The 16,346-nt window shown below is 42.8% G+C and overlaps 1 protein-coding gene across 1 annotated transcript in view; it reads left to right on the top strand.

The window, feature by feature from the left end:
- Positions 1-16,346, top strand: part of CSMD1 (CUB and Sushi multiple domains 1) — a 2,626,220-nt gene that overhangs the window by 730,757 nt on the left and 1,879,117 nt on the right. Inside the window, exon 8 of the mRNA XM_085610820.1 lies at positions 14,838-15,164. Coding sequence (XP_085466946.1) covers positions 14,838-15,164 — 327 coding nt within the window. The remainder of the gene's footprint in view (positions 1-14,837; positions 15,165-16,346) is intronic.

Genomic DNA, 16,346 nt, shown 5'->3' with positions numbered 1-16,346 from the left:
GGAAAAGGAACATGCAATTAAAACCAGTTTGGAAGACCAGTACCTAGCTGTGATTTCAGGCAGACCCCAGTAGAGCAGGATCAGGTATATCCAGTAGGTCCCAGTAGGGACATTTTTAGCCTCTGTCTCTGAAATGTTAGAATCATTTAGCGAGGCAAGGTCTGAGGCAGAGGCTAGTTAGTGTCCCTCAAAGTCTGATACGTTGTCACTAAGCAACTGCTGAAGTTGTTTTTCTTGGCATAAAAAACTGGATTGAGAGCACATTGAAAATAATCAGCTCAGGGTCTGCAATCCACAAAAACCTCACTAAAATATTATTGCCTCACATTTAATATTATGTGCCTTATAAACAGAGAACATGACAAGCAGACACACCTTATATAATTGGTGGCAGGGTCAGGGGAATTATTGCTCTGACCCCAACGATTTGTATTTCTGTCTCTTTTCCCTTTTTGTTGCTATTTTAGGCCAGAACTGAGATGTGTGTTAAGCACCCCACAGTTTGAAGACCTCTGCCCTAATTATCCTGTGCTCACCCTCTGGCAGTTTGACATGGAGCAGTCAAGCTTAACTTAAAATGCAATGTGTAAAGTGTTTGTACTACACTTCAAAGAGCAACACAGTGACAGCAATAAAAAATAGATGCCACACCAGTGTGGCAATATAGAGCTTAATTTTGTAAATAAAACAAGACCAAAATGACAAAAATCAGACTAGTAGAAAATTGATATATATGTATTTTAAAAGAATGATTGGCAAATAAGGTTTAGAAGCAATACGCGCTTAAATGGGTTGTCTAGTCGTGCAGGCCAACCATAATGGAGCACAGGTCAGATACAGGGACTCACTTTGTCCCTCTGAACCAAAGAACCTTGATCAGTGCTTGCGTTGATGTTGAAGATGATGTGAGGTACAGCCAAAGTGAAACGTTGAAAATTCTCCACACTTTAACAGGATGCACCGGTTCCAATCATACAAAGGTGAAGATTCACTAGTTCTGACCTATGCAAAGGTGAAGATGTGCCGGTTCCATTGAGAATGCATGGGTTCTGTTTGTAGAAGCACTTTAGGCCTCACTTCTAAGGGTCCAGGAGATGGGTGGCACCACTTGCCAGGGTAGTCTCACAGCTTGTAGAGTTCAGATGCAGGTAGTTGAAGACTCTGATATCCTTGAGACTTAGCAAGCCCTTTGAGTCACTCTGGGTTTATGTTATGCAGGGGCAGTCTTTCTCACCCAAGCAAGAGAACAGTGGGCAGCAGGGCAGCTCAGCAAGGCAAGAGTCCAGCAGAGCAGCCAAGTGTCAGTCCTTCTAGCACCACAGCATTTCATCTTCCTGGCAGAGTCTTCACAGGTCCAGAACTGAACTGGACTCCTGTTCTCAGGGTTACAGTACTTATACCCAGTTTTGTCTTCGAAGTGGGGCACTTCAAAGAATGATGTCAAGTGTACAGAAGTCCTCCATTCCTGCTCTGGCTCCAGACTCTCTGCAGGGGGGTAAGCAGCCCTTTGCAGGTGTAAGTGTGATGCTCTGCCCAGCTCCTCTGAAGGCGCATCAAGACACACCTCAGCTCCCTTTGTGTGTGGCTGTCTAGAGGGAATACAAAAAACTCAGCTGTCACCCAGTCCACACTAAAGAGAAAAGGCAGCAGGACCAACTTGGCTAAAGTAAGTAAATACCAACTTTGCCAAACTGTAACTTGAAAGCCAACTTCATCATAAGTTGTGATTTTAAATTGTGAGTCCAGTGACACCAAACTTGAAAAGTTGATCTCTTTACATTTGGGAGTTATGCTTAAAAGAGTTAATCCCAATGTTAACCTATGGGAGCGATAGGCCTTGCAGTAGTGAAAAACACAATTTTGAGTTTTTCGCTATCAAAACATGTGGGTCATACAGGGACTGCCTTGGGAGTGACATATAAGTATAAAAAGGGAAGGTTTGGCCCTGTCAAGAGACATATCTTGCCAGGTCAAAGTGGCAATGGCTAGACGGCTACTAAAATTGGAGGAACAATGAGTGCTGCAGGCCCACTAGTAAAAACTTAATTAACAGGCCATGGTCAAAGTGTAGTGCACTTTACTAGGGACCTATCAGTAAATTAAATATGCCAATTGGGTATGAGCCAATATTATCATGTTCAAGGTAGAGAGCTCCAAGACTTTGGCACTATTTAGCAGTGGAAAGTCCTAAAGCCAGCAAAAACAATGTCAGAAAAAATGGAAGGATGTTTGTTTTAAGTCCAGGAAAGACCCGGTTTGGCATTTTGGCTGGTGCTTCCCATGAGGAACAGGTTCAAGACAGATTTGCAAATGGCTGGGTCTAAATTCGGGTGGCATTGTGAGCAAAAAACTATGGACTTAACCCAGATCTCTTGACTGAGGGTACATTTTTTAATTTACTCTGCATTCCGTCCTTCGTATGTGTGTCTTTCGTTTTCTTGCCCTAAGTGCACCGAGTAGGCCCTGACGTGGGTCCCGGGCTCACTGTATCATTGGAGTCAAGCTAGCCTGGCTGATGAGGGGTGATTCCTCGAAATCGGTCTCAGCATGGTTGTTTCCAGTCCAGGGAGTACGTGGCTTGGCAGTTTGGGCTGGACTGTTTCCATGAGGAACAGGATCAAGACTGATTTGCATATAGCTAGGTCTAAACTGGGGTGGCATGGTGGGCAAAAAAAGATGGATTTAACCCAGATCTCTTGAATGGGGGTGAATGGTTGATTTACTCTGCATTCCGTCCATCATCTGTGTGTCTTTGTTTTTTTCACCCTAAGTGCGCCGGGTATGCCCAGAAGTGGTCCTGGGCTCACTGTGTCACTGGAGTCAAGTTAGCCTGGCTGATGAGGGGTGATGCCCCGCAACTGGTCCCAGGATGCTTGATTCCAGTCCAGGGAGGACCTGGCGTGGCAGTTTGAGCTTAAGTGTTCCCATGTGGAACAGGGTCAAGGCGCTGATTTGCATATAGCTGGGTCTAAACTGGGGTGGCTAGGTGAGCAAAAAATAACAATGGATTTAACCCAAATTTCTTGACTGGGGGAGAATGTTTGATTTACTCTGCATTCTGTCCATAATCTGTGTTTCTCTAGAAAAATGGAAGGTGGCAGGCAAAAAGTTGGGGAAGACCACCCTGTGGATTTGAGGTGTAACACCTACTTCTCTCCTTACCATCTGAGTAGGAGTTCTAATTTATGATTAAGGCAGCAATGCAAGGTTAGAAAGAACTATTACTCAAAACCAAAGACGCATTCCTGATATGTTCTCTAAGGCTTGTCAGGTAGTAACTTCATTAGAGAAGAAAGTGTGCAATCAATTGGCTGCAATCCTCTCTGTAGGAAACTATGTTACTGGTTGAGGGGGAAAAACCTTAATCAAGCAGCAACCCCAATCTCTGTCAGGGTGAAACACAAGAAACCCCCAAATTAACTTTTGCTTAATCCTCTGGTAGCTTGGCACAAAGCAGTCAGGCTTGACATACAGGTAATATGTAAAGTATTTATGCAGCACTTCAAACTATAATAAATTGAAAACCCAACACAAGAAAAACCCCCACATCAGTTGAGTAAAATTGAATACGTTATTTGAAATCAAAACAACAAAAATCCAATCAGTAGAACCGGAGATATTCAATTTTAAAGATTTAAGGGAAAATAGTGCCTAAAAGTGCAAAACGCCAACTGTGGTGATCTGGTTACTCCAGACCAGGACAAAGTCACATGTTCAGGCTGGATACAGGGACTCAGATAGGTTCACTGAACAAAGTACCTTAAATCCTGGTTGCAAAGTGTTGCAAGATCCCACGTTGTGCAGGAGCGGTTCTGAGGAGTTGCAAAGATGTGATGCAGACACCAAATTGGACATTCCTACTTGCTCCCAGTTGAAAGTTACCACTTATTAGATGTAATAGGGCAACCTAATGTTATCCTACCGGAGAGGTAGGCCTTGTAGTAGAGAAAATTAATTTAAGAATACCAGGAAATGTCAAGCTTAAAACTGCATGTCCAATTTTATAAATACATTGCACCCTTCCCTCGGGGCTATTTAGGGCATACCCTGTGTTGTCTTATATGTATTAAAAAAGAAGGCTTAGGCCTTGCAAAAAGTTAATTTTGCCAGGTCGCAATGGCAGTTTAAACTGCAAGCACATACTGCAATGCCAAGCCTGAGACATGTTTAAAGGGCTACTTAAGTGGGAAGCGCAATTAGTGTTGCAGGCCCACTAGTAGCATTTAACTTATGGGCTGTAGATACATGAAGTACCACTTTACTAGGGGCTTCCAAGAAAAATGTGCCAATTGGTTATGAGACAATTATACCAGGTTTGAAGGAGAGAGCAAAGCACTTTAGCTCTGGTTAGCAGTGGTAAAGCGTGCAGTCCTAAAGCCAGCCAAAATGAAATCAGCAAAAACAGGAAGTGGAAAGCAAAATGTTGGGGAAATCCATGCCAAGGATGCCAAGTCCAATACTCTCACACTCCCCCACAGAGTCATTCACAATTTCCAAAGGGAATCTATCAGTGGAGGTGTACGAGGGCTACACACAGTGCTCTTTTTTACAAAGAGAGAGGCTTGGATTCACCTCAGCTTGTGAGAGAAAAAGTGATGGAATGATTCAACCCAATGTCAGCCTGAGGGACAGATTCAGGACATTCTGGACTAAATTGACAGAGATAGGACACTAGATGATGAGAAAGATGTGCTGGAGTCCAAAAGGCCTCTGTTTGATGGTTACGATCTTAAAATACACCCACTTACAAATAGCACCATGGAGAATCCTCTAGGCTCTGGGGAGCTCGGATGGACCTTTTCCACCGTGTTTAGAATTAGAGCCACCTACAAGGTAAGGTCTTCAAATATCATGGACATTTAGGATTGCATCGAGTCAATGATGAGCCGTTAAGTTTCGTGTAAATGCTTTATTTATCTAAATGGTTAGAATGTTAAGAATTTTCTTTTCAATTTAAAAAAATACAGAAATGTAAAAGTAGGTTGGAATTAGCAAAGAAGACTTTTTCCATAAAGAAACCCAATAAGCTAACTATAGGGCCTATTCTAAATAGGAACCCATAAAGAGTTCTGCTGGAAGAGAGCGATGAATGAAGAGGGAAAGTAGAGGTGTGGTGGTTCTAACTAGCGAGGAACACTTGTTATTATACCCTTTCAACACATGTATTTGTTTTTATTGACACCTTCACTCGATGTCCAATTAGAACAGTTGGTAACGTGGTGTTGTAAGTCATACGATGCATCTTCTTCCGATTCCGACAGTCTGCACTCTCGTCAACTGAACTGATACATTCCTTTGGTACAATTGTAACATGAACGAAGTTTCCCATGAGAACCATCTTACCTAAGCTAAAGATGGATTGGGAGTTTCAGCACAGAAATAAAGGCTAGTCAGCAAATGTAAAAACATATTTTGAGTTAATATTTTAGCAACATTACAAGACTGCATCACCATTTATTCTATTTAGTTTCAATAAGTGTATTATTCCTAATGGAAATTATCTCACAAGAGGTGAGAGGAACTAAATGAACATAATACTAAAGTCAGCACACTTCTAAGATGACATCAATGTTAGGCTGTTGCACAGAACACTTTACTATGGGCAAAGGTGGAAAAGAAGCTTCAGGCCTAGTCATTGCACAGGCTAAAGTATGGTTGCTTGGTGCACATTTTTTAAATACATGCAATTTCAGTAAAGCATTTCTAATAGCATCTCTCACATCGCCCTCCACGCCTCTGCACCAAATTGCCTGAAACCTTATGGCCCTATCTCTTTCTCCATCGTATTCCCCCCCAATCTCGCACTCAGAGCGAAAAGAAATTTCAAACACAGGCTGATAAGACAGCACCTGGAAACACTATTCGCCGACATCTACCACTGCCCCTCCAAAGGCCAGAAGAAAATTTGATCTAATTTTCCACTCCCAGAGCCCCTTGATCTGGAACACCATTCTTAGAACCCACCTTCACGTAACCAAAACTACAAGCACCCCTCTCATCTGCAAAACTGATGTTCTCAATCCCAAACTGCCCCACGTGCAATGGCAACACCTTTGCAACCATCTACAGCAATGGTACCGTCCTGATCCAAGCCAACAACGACAACCTTGACTCTTTGACTCCCTGTTTCCAACGCTACGCAATGCCTTCACTCATTCACACTATTCACACTCAAACAACTCCCTATCCCCCAACTGACCGGCCCCCATGGAGAACTGTCAAACAACCCCAAGACACACTCCACCAACCTAACCCCCTCAGATGACTCCCTCGCCTCCTCCTCTTCGCCCTTGACCCGCACAATACACACTTCTCATCCTTAACAAACCTGAGGTACATCTCTGCTGAGACTCTACAATCCCTTATCAACCTCCACCGCTCCCCCTACACAAAACTACTACCCTCAAGCAACACGCGTAACCATTGACCCGCACACAATAGCTTTAACTTGTCTCCTCCCACCGGCACCACAGAAGTGACTGCCTGATTCACGACGGTACTCTCCACACCAGTTGTCCACATCTATAACCAAGAACAACATAGACAACATTAACACAGTGAGCCACACTACCACTGACAAGCCTCCCTCCCATGACTGCCCCATTCAGGACATTCTGAACCTAAACTCCCCTACCCACTTCCAACAGGAATTTGACTCAGAGACTTGATATGTTAGAGAACCAACTAGAGACCGTGATACAGGAAATCCACAAAATATTAGTGAGCCTCACAACACCTCTGGAATCTATCCAACGCCCACACTCTACACCTATAGCCACCGACAATAAACATACATGTCCTCCCAAGGTCCAATGGCACAGCTGGAACACAACCCCCTTATTGAACCAACCGCATAAACCCAAAAGATCAAGCGCTGCACTTTCCTTGAGTGAAGTGATCGATCTCGCCAAATCCTATGACTCAACTTCATCTATCAACCTCCGGTCCGAGATCCAGGTTATCACGGGATTCAGAAGAGACCGCATCGCACCGAGAACATTGAGGGCTCCAGCCCTCACTAATATCCCCATGGCTCCCCTAACCAAGGAAAGTGACAATAAGGGGTCGATCAACTGCATGCTTATAAACTGTACATCTGCCACCAAACATGCAACAGAAATGGCAGAAACCACCCTCACCCATGACATAGACATCATGTTCATCACAGAAACCTGGTTGAATGAATCCTTCTCCCCTATCATTGACATGCTTGTGCCCCCGGGGTTCTCAATCATCAACAAAGACAGAAAGAACCAGCGAGGCGGTGGGATTGCAATCATCCACAAGAGCAACATCTCGGTAACGGAAACAGACTCCTTCAAATATAGCACATTCGAATATCTAACTGCCACCATCAAGACGACTGACAACAAAGCGCTATACTGCCATCTACTTTACTATCCACCAGGCAACACCACCTTATTTGGGGAACACCTGTACGACCTGATAACATACTGTTCACTCTTGGGCTCTAACAACATAATACTAGGCGACCTCAACCTGCATTGGGATGATGATAATAATTCTCTGATCCAATCCATGAATGAACTTCTACGCAACAACAATCTTATCCAACGCTGCTCAGAGCAAACCCATAACAGAGGCTCCATCCTGGATGCCATCATAGCTCACGAAGATACAGTCACTATTGGCCACATACTGCCTGTTGACTAGTCAGACCACCACATCATTCTATTTCACATCAACCAAAAGATCCATTGCCCAACTCGCACTCAGAACTCCCCCCGATGGGTGAGTGATCTAAGACAGATTCCCTTGCTGACCTGGAAGAAAGGATAAGTTCAATCCTTTCCACTCCCACTGACGACCTATCTACAACAGAACTGACCTCACACTACAACGCAACTATGACCTCCATACTTGACCAAATGGCCCCTTTGAAACAGAAAAGGGTCAGGAACATCTCATCAAGATCCTGGTTCAACACAGACCTAAATACGGAAAGAAGCCAACTAAGAGCTGCAGAAAGACTCCGGCAGAACAACCTGTCCGCATTCCACCTTGATCAACTCAAAAAGAAACGCTGAAAATATAAAAAGCACATAAAGAAAGAAAAAACAGCCTTCTTTTGCAGAGCACTAGACAACACCAAAAATTGTCCCAAAGAACTCTTCAATCTCATCAGACAACAAACTTCCAAGCCCCCCTCAACCTCAGTGCAGGTCTCCAAAGTCTTATGTCACTATTTTGCCAATTTCTTTAACGATAAAATCACCAAAATTGAGTTCTCTCTGGACGACCACCTCCGTCCACCCAGAGAAAGTCTGTCACATGGCAAAGATGAAAGCATCCCACCCAGACACCCCACTCCAAACTGGAAGTTGTTCAACCCCATCCCTGAATCAAAAATCATCGAAATGATTACCAAATCCAATCCGTCCTCTCACATTATGGACCCTATCCCTGCCCAACTGGCAAAAAAACCTCAAACACACCCTAGCGCAACTCTGGACGAAGATCATAAACACCTTCCTGACAACCGGAATCATGCCAGACTGTCTCAAAATCGGCCAAGTCACACCACTACTAAAAAAAATGGGCTTTGGCCCTAATGATCTCAATAATTCCAGGCCTGTATCCAATCTCCCATTGTTACCCAAAATCCTAGAAAGCTGTGTTCTCCTCCAACTCACCCAGCACATAGACAAAAACACCCTGCTAGACCCTCATCAATTGGGTTTCAGAAAAGGCTGCAATACGGAGACAGCAATCCTGAATGTCATAGATGATGTCCACATATCACTCGATACGGACCGATGCTGTCGGCTCATACTCCTGGACCTATCGGCAGCCTTCGACATGGTAGACCACGAATTCCTCATTAATGTACTCAGAGAAAGGGTTGGAGCGGAAGAGGTGGTCTTACAGTGGTTTACCTCCTTTCTGCAGAACCGCTCCCAAAAAATAAAAATTAAAAACTCCACGTCTGACAAGTAGGGGCGTCCCCCAAGGGTCCTCTCCCCATCATTATTCAACATCTACATTGAGCTCCTCACCACCATACTCAAGAAAGCCAACATCCCCTTCCACCTCGATGCAGACGATACACAGATCTACCTAGAAACCTCCTCCATTGGGGACATTCTGAGACTAAACAACACTCTAAAAGAAATCCAACACTGGCCATCCTTCAACCACCTAAAATCAACCAAGACAAGACAGAAATCCTACTCATATCCAACGAAGAGCAGAACCCCCAAATCACAGAATGGCTAAAATCCATTGATGCTCTCAACTGCAATCTCATCCCTGCAGACTCCGTAAAGTCACTGGGAATCACTCTGGACCCAAACTTAGACATGGTCAAACATATCAAGAACACCGCAAAGGGCGCTTTCCACAACCTAAAACAAAATAAAACCTGTCATCCCTCCCACTGACCTCAAACAAGCCACACAATCCCTGGTTCTATCCAGATTGTACTACGGGAATGCAACCCTCACAGGCACAGCAAAATCTCACTTAGCTCCCCTCCGATCAACTCTAAATGCCGTAGCCAGGATGGTCACAGGAATAAAGAAATACGAACACATCTCCCCCGCTCTCAAGGAGCTAAAACGGCTCCCAATCGAAATGCGTGCAAGCTTCAGAACTGCTTGTCTCACACACAAAGCTCTGCACATGGGCAATATGCGCTACCTGGCCTCCAAACCCAACAAGGCTGGGCAGACAACGAATCTCAGAAGTACTAGCACTCTACTTCTCATCTCTCCAAAAACTCGAAAACAAAAAACTTTATCACGCTCCTTCTCAGGGAATGCACCCAAAATCTGGAACGCCTTCCCAGCCTATATCAGGACCAACCCCTGCTTAAAAAAATTTAAAAGCCAGCTCAAAGACCTCTACCTCAACCAATCTTTTCCGAAGAGATAGCTGCCGCCCAACGCAGAATCTTGCTCATTGGAGAATATAGTCACGGTGATATGAAGACTTTTACATCACCTACCGCTTGACTCGCGTCTTTGTTCCCCCCTCCCAGAACAAGATTTGGCATGAAGCAACTTGTTTACTACTATTGTTCTACCTCTGTATTCGTATGCTACCTTTGTCCCAATTCCCTGAATCAAGACTTTTTCATGAATCCATGTGTTTTACTATTGTGTTAATATTGTTTCAATTTGGACATGATTGCGACATGACAAAAGGTTTTAAAGCGCTCCGATACCTCCGGGTCTGGCCAGCGCTATATAAAACCCTTAAAATAAAAATAAAATATATCTATGTTTGTCACTTTTTAATATGTTTTTATTTTATTTACTTATTCTACTAAAAGATATTCACACATTTTATGTCATTTCTAAATATGCATTTTACTAAAGTTAAAATACATTCAGAATTGCAGTGCTAATTTGCTAAAATATGTTGATTTCTAAATGTCCGGTCATTTCTCTCAAGCGTAAACAGAAAGTGGGAGCATGCCAAATGAAAACTTTGCTCCCATTCCTGATCAGCCATTTCAGATTGAAGATTAAGCCTATTCAATAGATAACTATCAGGAATGACAGTGGTGGAACATGGAGGACACAACAACAGTTGTGATTGACTACAGTTTTCCTAAGGGATTAATTCATAAATAGACCATCCTGCATAGCAAATATAAGCTGTTTCACAATAGAGCAAGATGAATGATCACAAATCACCCTAGACTAGACTAGAAAATAATTCCTATTCTTCAAGAGAACAAGCCAAATGTGTAGTATAGACTATCACATCTCAACTACGATGAATTGACCAGCTCTTGCTGTGGGAGATTCAGTGATTGACAATTGCTAGTCTTAAAGTGGGAGTCGAGGTATAGCCACAGTCAAGCTCGGTCGAAGAACTCACATTTTGTAGAAATGCTACGTGTAGAGTCGGACCATTCGACAATTGTATCATTGCCTGGTGTGGTCAGGGCAATTTTAGTCTTTTTGAGATGAAATGAGAGGATCACAAACTCTTCTGCTGTTATAAAAATAGTTTTATGATCTGTATGACAGTACACCTAACACTGACCTTGCTACTGATGACACCTCTGTTGATTTTAAAGGATGGAAGGTTGTGCATCACAATAAAGTTAAATACATGAACAATTAACTCTATTTATTCACTTGCCTTATTCACCAGACTGCCTTCTGTCTAGATCCCTCCAATCAAATTTCTTATGATCACCTTAAAATGGTACCGTGTGCCACTCTCCATACCTAGTAGTATTGTACAAAGCATGATTATTGCTTATTTAGTGGCATAGCTGCAAGCCCTGTGCGCTTCTGGAATGTCACTTTTTGTGATTTTGCAGTGAACACAGGGCTTAGCCATATCTACATGGCCAGGTAAAGGCATGCTGCATGGCTTTTAATGGCCTTGTAGATATGGGTACGGCAAAGTAGCGCAAGTCTCTTCCTTGCCTTACTCTGCGGCAAAGAGGCGTTCCATGGGCGTTGCTGCGGGTGTTCCCACGCAACACCCATGGACTTTGACCTTGCTCCAGATTTACAAAATATCATAAAATTGGAGCAGTGCCAAAAACATGTGCCTCCCTAGAACAGGCATAACGAGGGGGCATTTTTACAATTCTCCTCGTTTATTCCTCTTTCCATGTGTGCTGCATTCTGCAGCACACATGAAAAAAGGAAAATGCCTCCAATGATTTCTTTGAGGAAGGTATCCCTTCCTGCACAAAAACAATCCTGCCAGCAACACAGACACCCTTGCACCATGGTGCAAAGGTGCCTGCATTGGCGCACGGCTGCTAATTGTGCACCAGCGCTGTCTGACTGCTCTTTCAAACTGGTGCAGGACAGTGCAGCAAAATGACCCTACGCCAATTCCTTGTAAATATGCCCCTTAGTCTTTCAATAATTACCAGTATATCATGCTTTTATTGATCATATTTGGTCTTTTCTTTGGTTGCCTTTTTTTCCCTTTGTTCTTCTTTGATTTGAAAATGGCTAATGGGCTTGGTATTGACAGCCCCTTCAAGCACAATGTTTGTTTGGAACATTATACATATTAATTCGAGTGAGTAAGCTGTAACAGTGCTCCAGGCAGTTCTGGCTGCTACCTTAAAAAGCTTCCGGAATGTAGTTGGTACTAAGGTATTACTGTTCGCGTGGCAATATTGTGATTGGGTGTCACTACCAGAAGGCAGTATGTTTTTAAAGACAGTGGTGAGGGTACAAAATCTGGAAGATTTAGCAAGCTATACTAAACAGGAGACGCATGTTCGTCTCCTTTAAAAGTGTTATCACTGAGCACGGATTGCAATCCTTATATCAGAAGTAGCAAACGAAACATATGAACGAGTGTCTGAGGAAGTACAAAGGGTTATTTAATAAAGTCAATAAAACAGCCTTGATGGTAGTACGTCCGCCGTTTAACGCATGGGTATGAATAGATGGATGGATGGCAAAGTATAGTCTTGCACAGGCTAGCCTAATACCTACTCTGTGTAATATGTCTCGCAGTTTACAATTATTGTATACATATTGTATACATTGAAATTGTATTCCCAGTTTTGCATTTCAGTAGTGATTTTTTGTTAGATTCCCATTGTATTAATGTATGATTTAAAAATCTAGACACTTTTTAAATCGTATATAGAAACGCCGAAATATCAGACTACATAGGAAGGTTGTGCTTTTAGTAAAAATACAACTTGAATGTAGTGAACTCCCTGGATGAGCAAAGGTTCCAGACCTTATTTTCAAGAATTCTTCAGGAGTACTGCACAGTCCAGGACACACAATTTGAACCACCTTACAATCATGCCTTCTAAGTCGAATGTTCTTTCTTTAATATTTTCTCTAGCATTAAAGTCTCAAAATGACCTTTCACAAATTTCTGCTCATCTTCCTGTTTCCTCTACATGATGAATGCCCCTTTCCAAAAATCAAATCACCATTGTTGGCATACACCACTACGCATCTGTGTATGAGATGACTGTGCATATGTCATCTGTTTCAATGAGCAAAGAGTGGGAGCAGGCAGAAACTAGGACTCACTCTAAGGGAGTTAATGTTCGTGGAAGGCATGATCAGTCGCAACAATGATACAGTGAAGACAAACTATTCTAGGTGAAAAGCAGGGTTAAAACAGTTATAGAATTGAAGTAAACAAATACATATATTAAAATCCATGTGTAATAAACTTAACGTTTTATAATTAGAGTCTGTGCTTCAACTTATTATACAGGAATCAATGCAACTCTGGGTGAAATTGAAATATTCCAGGAATACCTCTACTGTTGCTAAATATTTTAATGGCACAAGGACGACGAGGTGGGCATTGGGAGAGTAGAACCTTGAAGGGCCAGTTGTCTCAATACTTTACTGGTTGTATTTCCAAAACATCAGAAAAGATGATTGAGCACTGTTGACATTAAAATGCCTATGTTGCCTAAAAAGGCACAACTTGCCGCCAAATCATGGTCTGTGGGTATGCTAATGGAGTTTCCTTCAGTTGGATCGATGTGTCTCACGTTTAGACATTGCAACTTTATTCAGCTAATTTATTGTTGCAGGCTGAGACTTAAGAGGTCCCCATTCCATTGAACAGGTCTCGCAGAACCATCAACATTAACCCAAATTGTTCCACTCACGTTCACGAGATCAAAATTGCTCACATTTATCTTTTATGCTGCTCTCAAGCTAACAGCTCTTCCCCATGAGGAAAGTGATACAGATTCTCCCTGAAACCTACAAGTTTAGGTCCTATGGCCCCTGGATTTCAACAAGACCCTGGTTGACGGTCTCCTTGACACCATACAGTCCCTCTAGAACGGCAGCCTCCCTGGTAACCTCCTTAGTTACCCCATTGATTGCTGCCTTTCTAGGAGGGATTCACCTACCATTAAGGTCACTGTGACCACCACAGATGCCACCCTCCTGGGCCACCCACTGTCTCCTAGTGCTGAGGGGGTCTTCTGTAACGCCCCACCCGCCCCCGTATGCTTTCAAAACTCTGGTGACAGTTTCATACGTGCCAAGGAATTGAATAATCATTCAATCACTTGCATGTTAAAAGTGATGCAGCAGCTGTATGGCCATGGAAGCCACCTCATTCCTCGTCATTCTCTATCCTTCCGAAATGTCTCTGTTCGGAGGGCGTGGTTCCTCCCTTCTCAACAGGGTCCAACTTGCAAATAATTCTGAATCATGTTTCTTGGCTCACACCACCCTTGTGTTCTCCACTGGAATATGTACTTTAGATGTGCACTCTACAAATATTCATGCATATGAAGAAGTATGCACCAGAACCTTGTCGAAGAGTTGTGTCAATATCCATATGTTTTTATGCTATCTAATAAAAGGAAAGCAAATACTTAAGCTTAGCTCCTACCAGTTTTCCTGGTAGGTCTAAATACCTCCGGTCCTCAGAACCTTACAAGAATAGCACATAGGTGTCTTGACATTTTTTCAGCAGTAAGGAAACATGCACATTTGAACACTGCAAGTGGCATATATAAGTACGGTCGTATTTCTTAAATGAGCGTGTTTACTAAAATGTAAGTTAATTGAGATACAATCAAAATGCGTGTTTAAATTCTCGTAGAACTGTTTTAAACCTCCGATTAATGTTACCCGTGTGTAAAACTCATATAAAACAGATTTTTGTTGAAATATATATTAATGATACAAATGAAGAGTTTTTCAAAATGAGCTGTGCCATCGATCTTGCAACAGAGTAATACACGATTATTATCTGCAGTGAGAAAATCTGTTTGTCTCTTTAAAAATGCATTTAAAATGTTAGTAGCTAGAAAGTAGGAAACAAACAGAACGAAGACAATATGCACTAATTACCGCAATTAACCTAATTAAATATCTTCTATGCAGTCTCATGCTTCTTCAACTTCACAACGCCATCTGGAATTATTCTCTCGCCGAACTACCCCGACGAGTATGGAAACAACATGAACTGTGTCTGGCTAATAATCTCAGAACCTGGAAGCAGGATTCATTTAATTTTCAACGATTTTGATGTGGAGCCACAGTTTGATTTTATCTCAGTAAAGGATGATGGCATTTCTGATTTGCCAGCCCTTGGCACTTTCTCTGGCAACGATGTTCCTGCTCAAATTGCTAGTAATGGGCATATTGTACGGCTGGAATTTCAGTCAGATCATTCTACTACCGGAAGAGGCTTCAATATCACTTACACAAGTAAGTCAGTGTTAATATTTCAAATCGGTTTTCAGATAAATGTGTGTATGTTCTCAAAGTAGTCACCAACAAAACAAAGGTCTAATTCAGACATGTAGTCACACACCTAGTTAAATGTTGATGTGAGAAGAGCACCGAGGGCAGTTGCAAATTCAAGGTGTGGTTCACAATTTTAACTAGCTGTTGGATTCCAGTTCAAACTTGAAATTGCATTATTATGGTGTGCACATATCTCAGCGTGAAACGGTGTGGGGATTTCAGTGCAGCGAGTGGCGGCTGGCAGGGGTCAGGGATGGCAGGCTGGGAGGGAGCAAGGAGACAAATAAAAATCACAAAAAGTCCACATAACTTTTGCCGACTGGGTGTCTCTCCCCTTCGGTCCATCAGCACCTTCTCCTCTGCTTCTGTAGTAGAAGGAAGCAGGAAGCACACAGGCTCCCTCCCATAAGCCAATCACAATGCTGCAATGCACCATTGTGATTGTGGTGGTTCGGCGCTCAGACAGGGACTGGGAGGCTTTGCATGTTCCTCACCAGGCTCTGCAAAGCAGGCCTAGTGAGGAAGATGCAAAGTAGCCATCATGCTCATTTGGAGTGGTCAAACCACTCCTACCCTGTAACCCAGCCCCACCCGTCCTCACCGAGCCCCGTAGTGAAAAATAAAATAATAACCAGGTTATAATCATTTTATTTTTCTTCTCCTAAAGCAGCAGTGCGGCAACGCTCCTCTACCTAAGCAGATGAGCTGCCATTGAGGGCAGGGGCCCTAGAGCAAGGCTGGTCAAAAAGTTAACAATGAGAGCAGAACCAGAGGATAGGCGAGGGCCAATTCTGGCTCTAAGAGTCATGCCCTGAAAATATTTGGCATTGAAATCATACAACAAACTTCATGTTAGAAAATAGTATGGTGTCTTCAAAATGTAAAATAGCATATTTCTTAAACACGCAAAAGCATTTCAACTTAATATACCAGATAAAGGGGCATATTAACAAGCCAGGCGATGGGCTTCACGTCTAACATGGGCTTCAATTGGAATTCCATAGAGCATATTATCAAGCCCATTATCGCCGTTTTAGCGGCAGTTTTCTGCCGCCAAAGCGGCGATAATTTTATCGCCTGGCTTGTTAATATGCCCCTATTTCCCTGCACCAAGAAGTACTTTTTAAAGGTGAGCAGAAATGG

The sequence above is a fragment of the Triturus cristatus genome, chromosome 6 (assembly GCF_964204655.1).
Source record: "Triturus cristatus chromosome 6, aTriCri1.1, whole genome shotgun sequence".
Taxonomy (NCBI): Eukaryota; Metazoa; Chordata; class Amphibia; order Caudata; family Salamandridae; genus Triturus; species Triturus cristatus.
The sequence above is the reverse complement of the archived record's forward strand: the minus strand, read 5'-3'. Positions and strand labels throughout refer to the sequence as shown.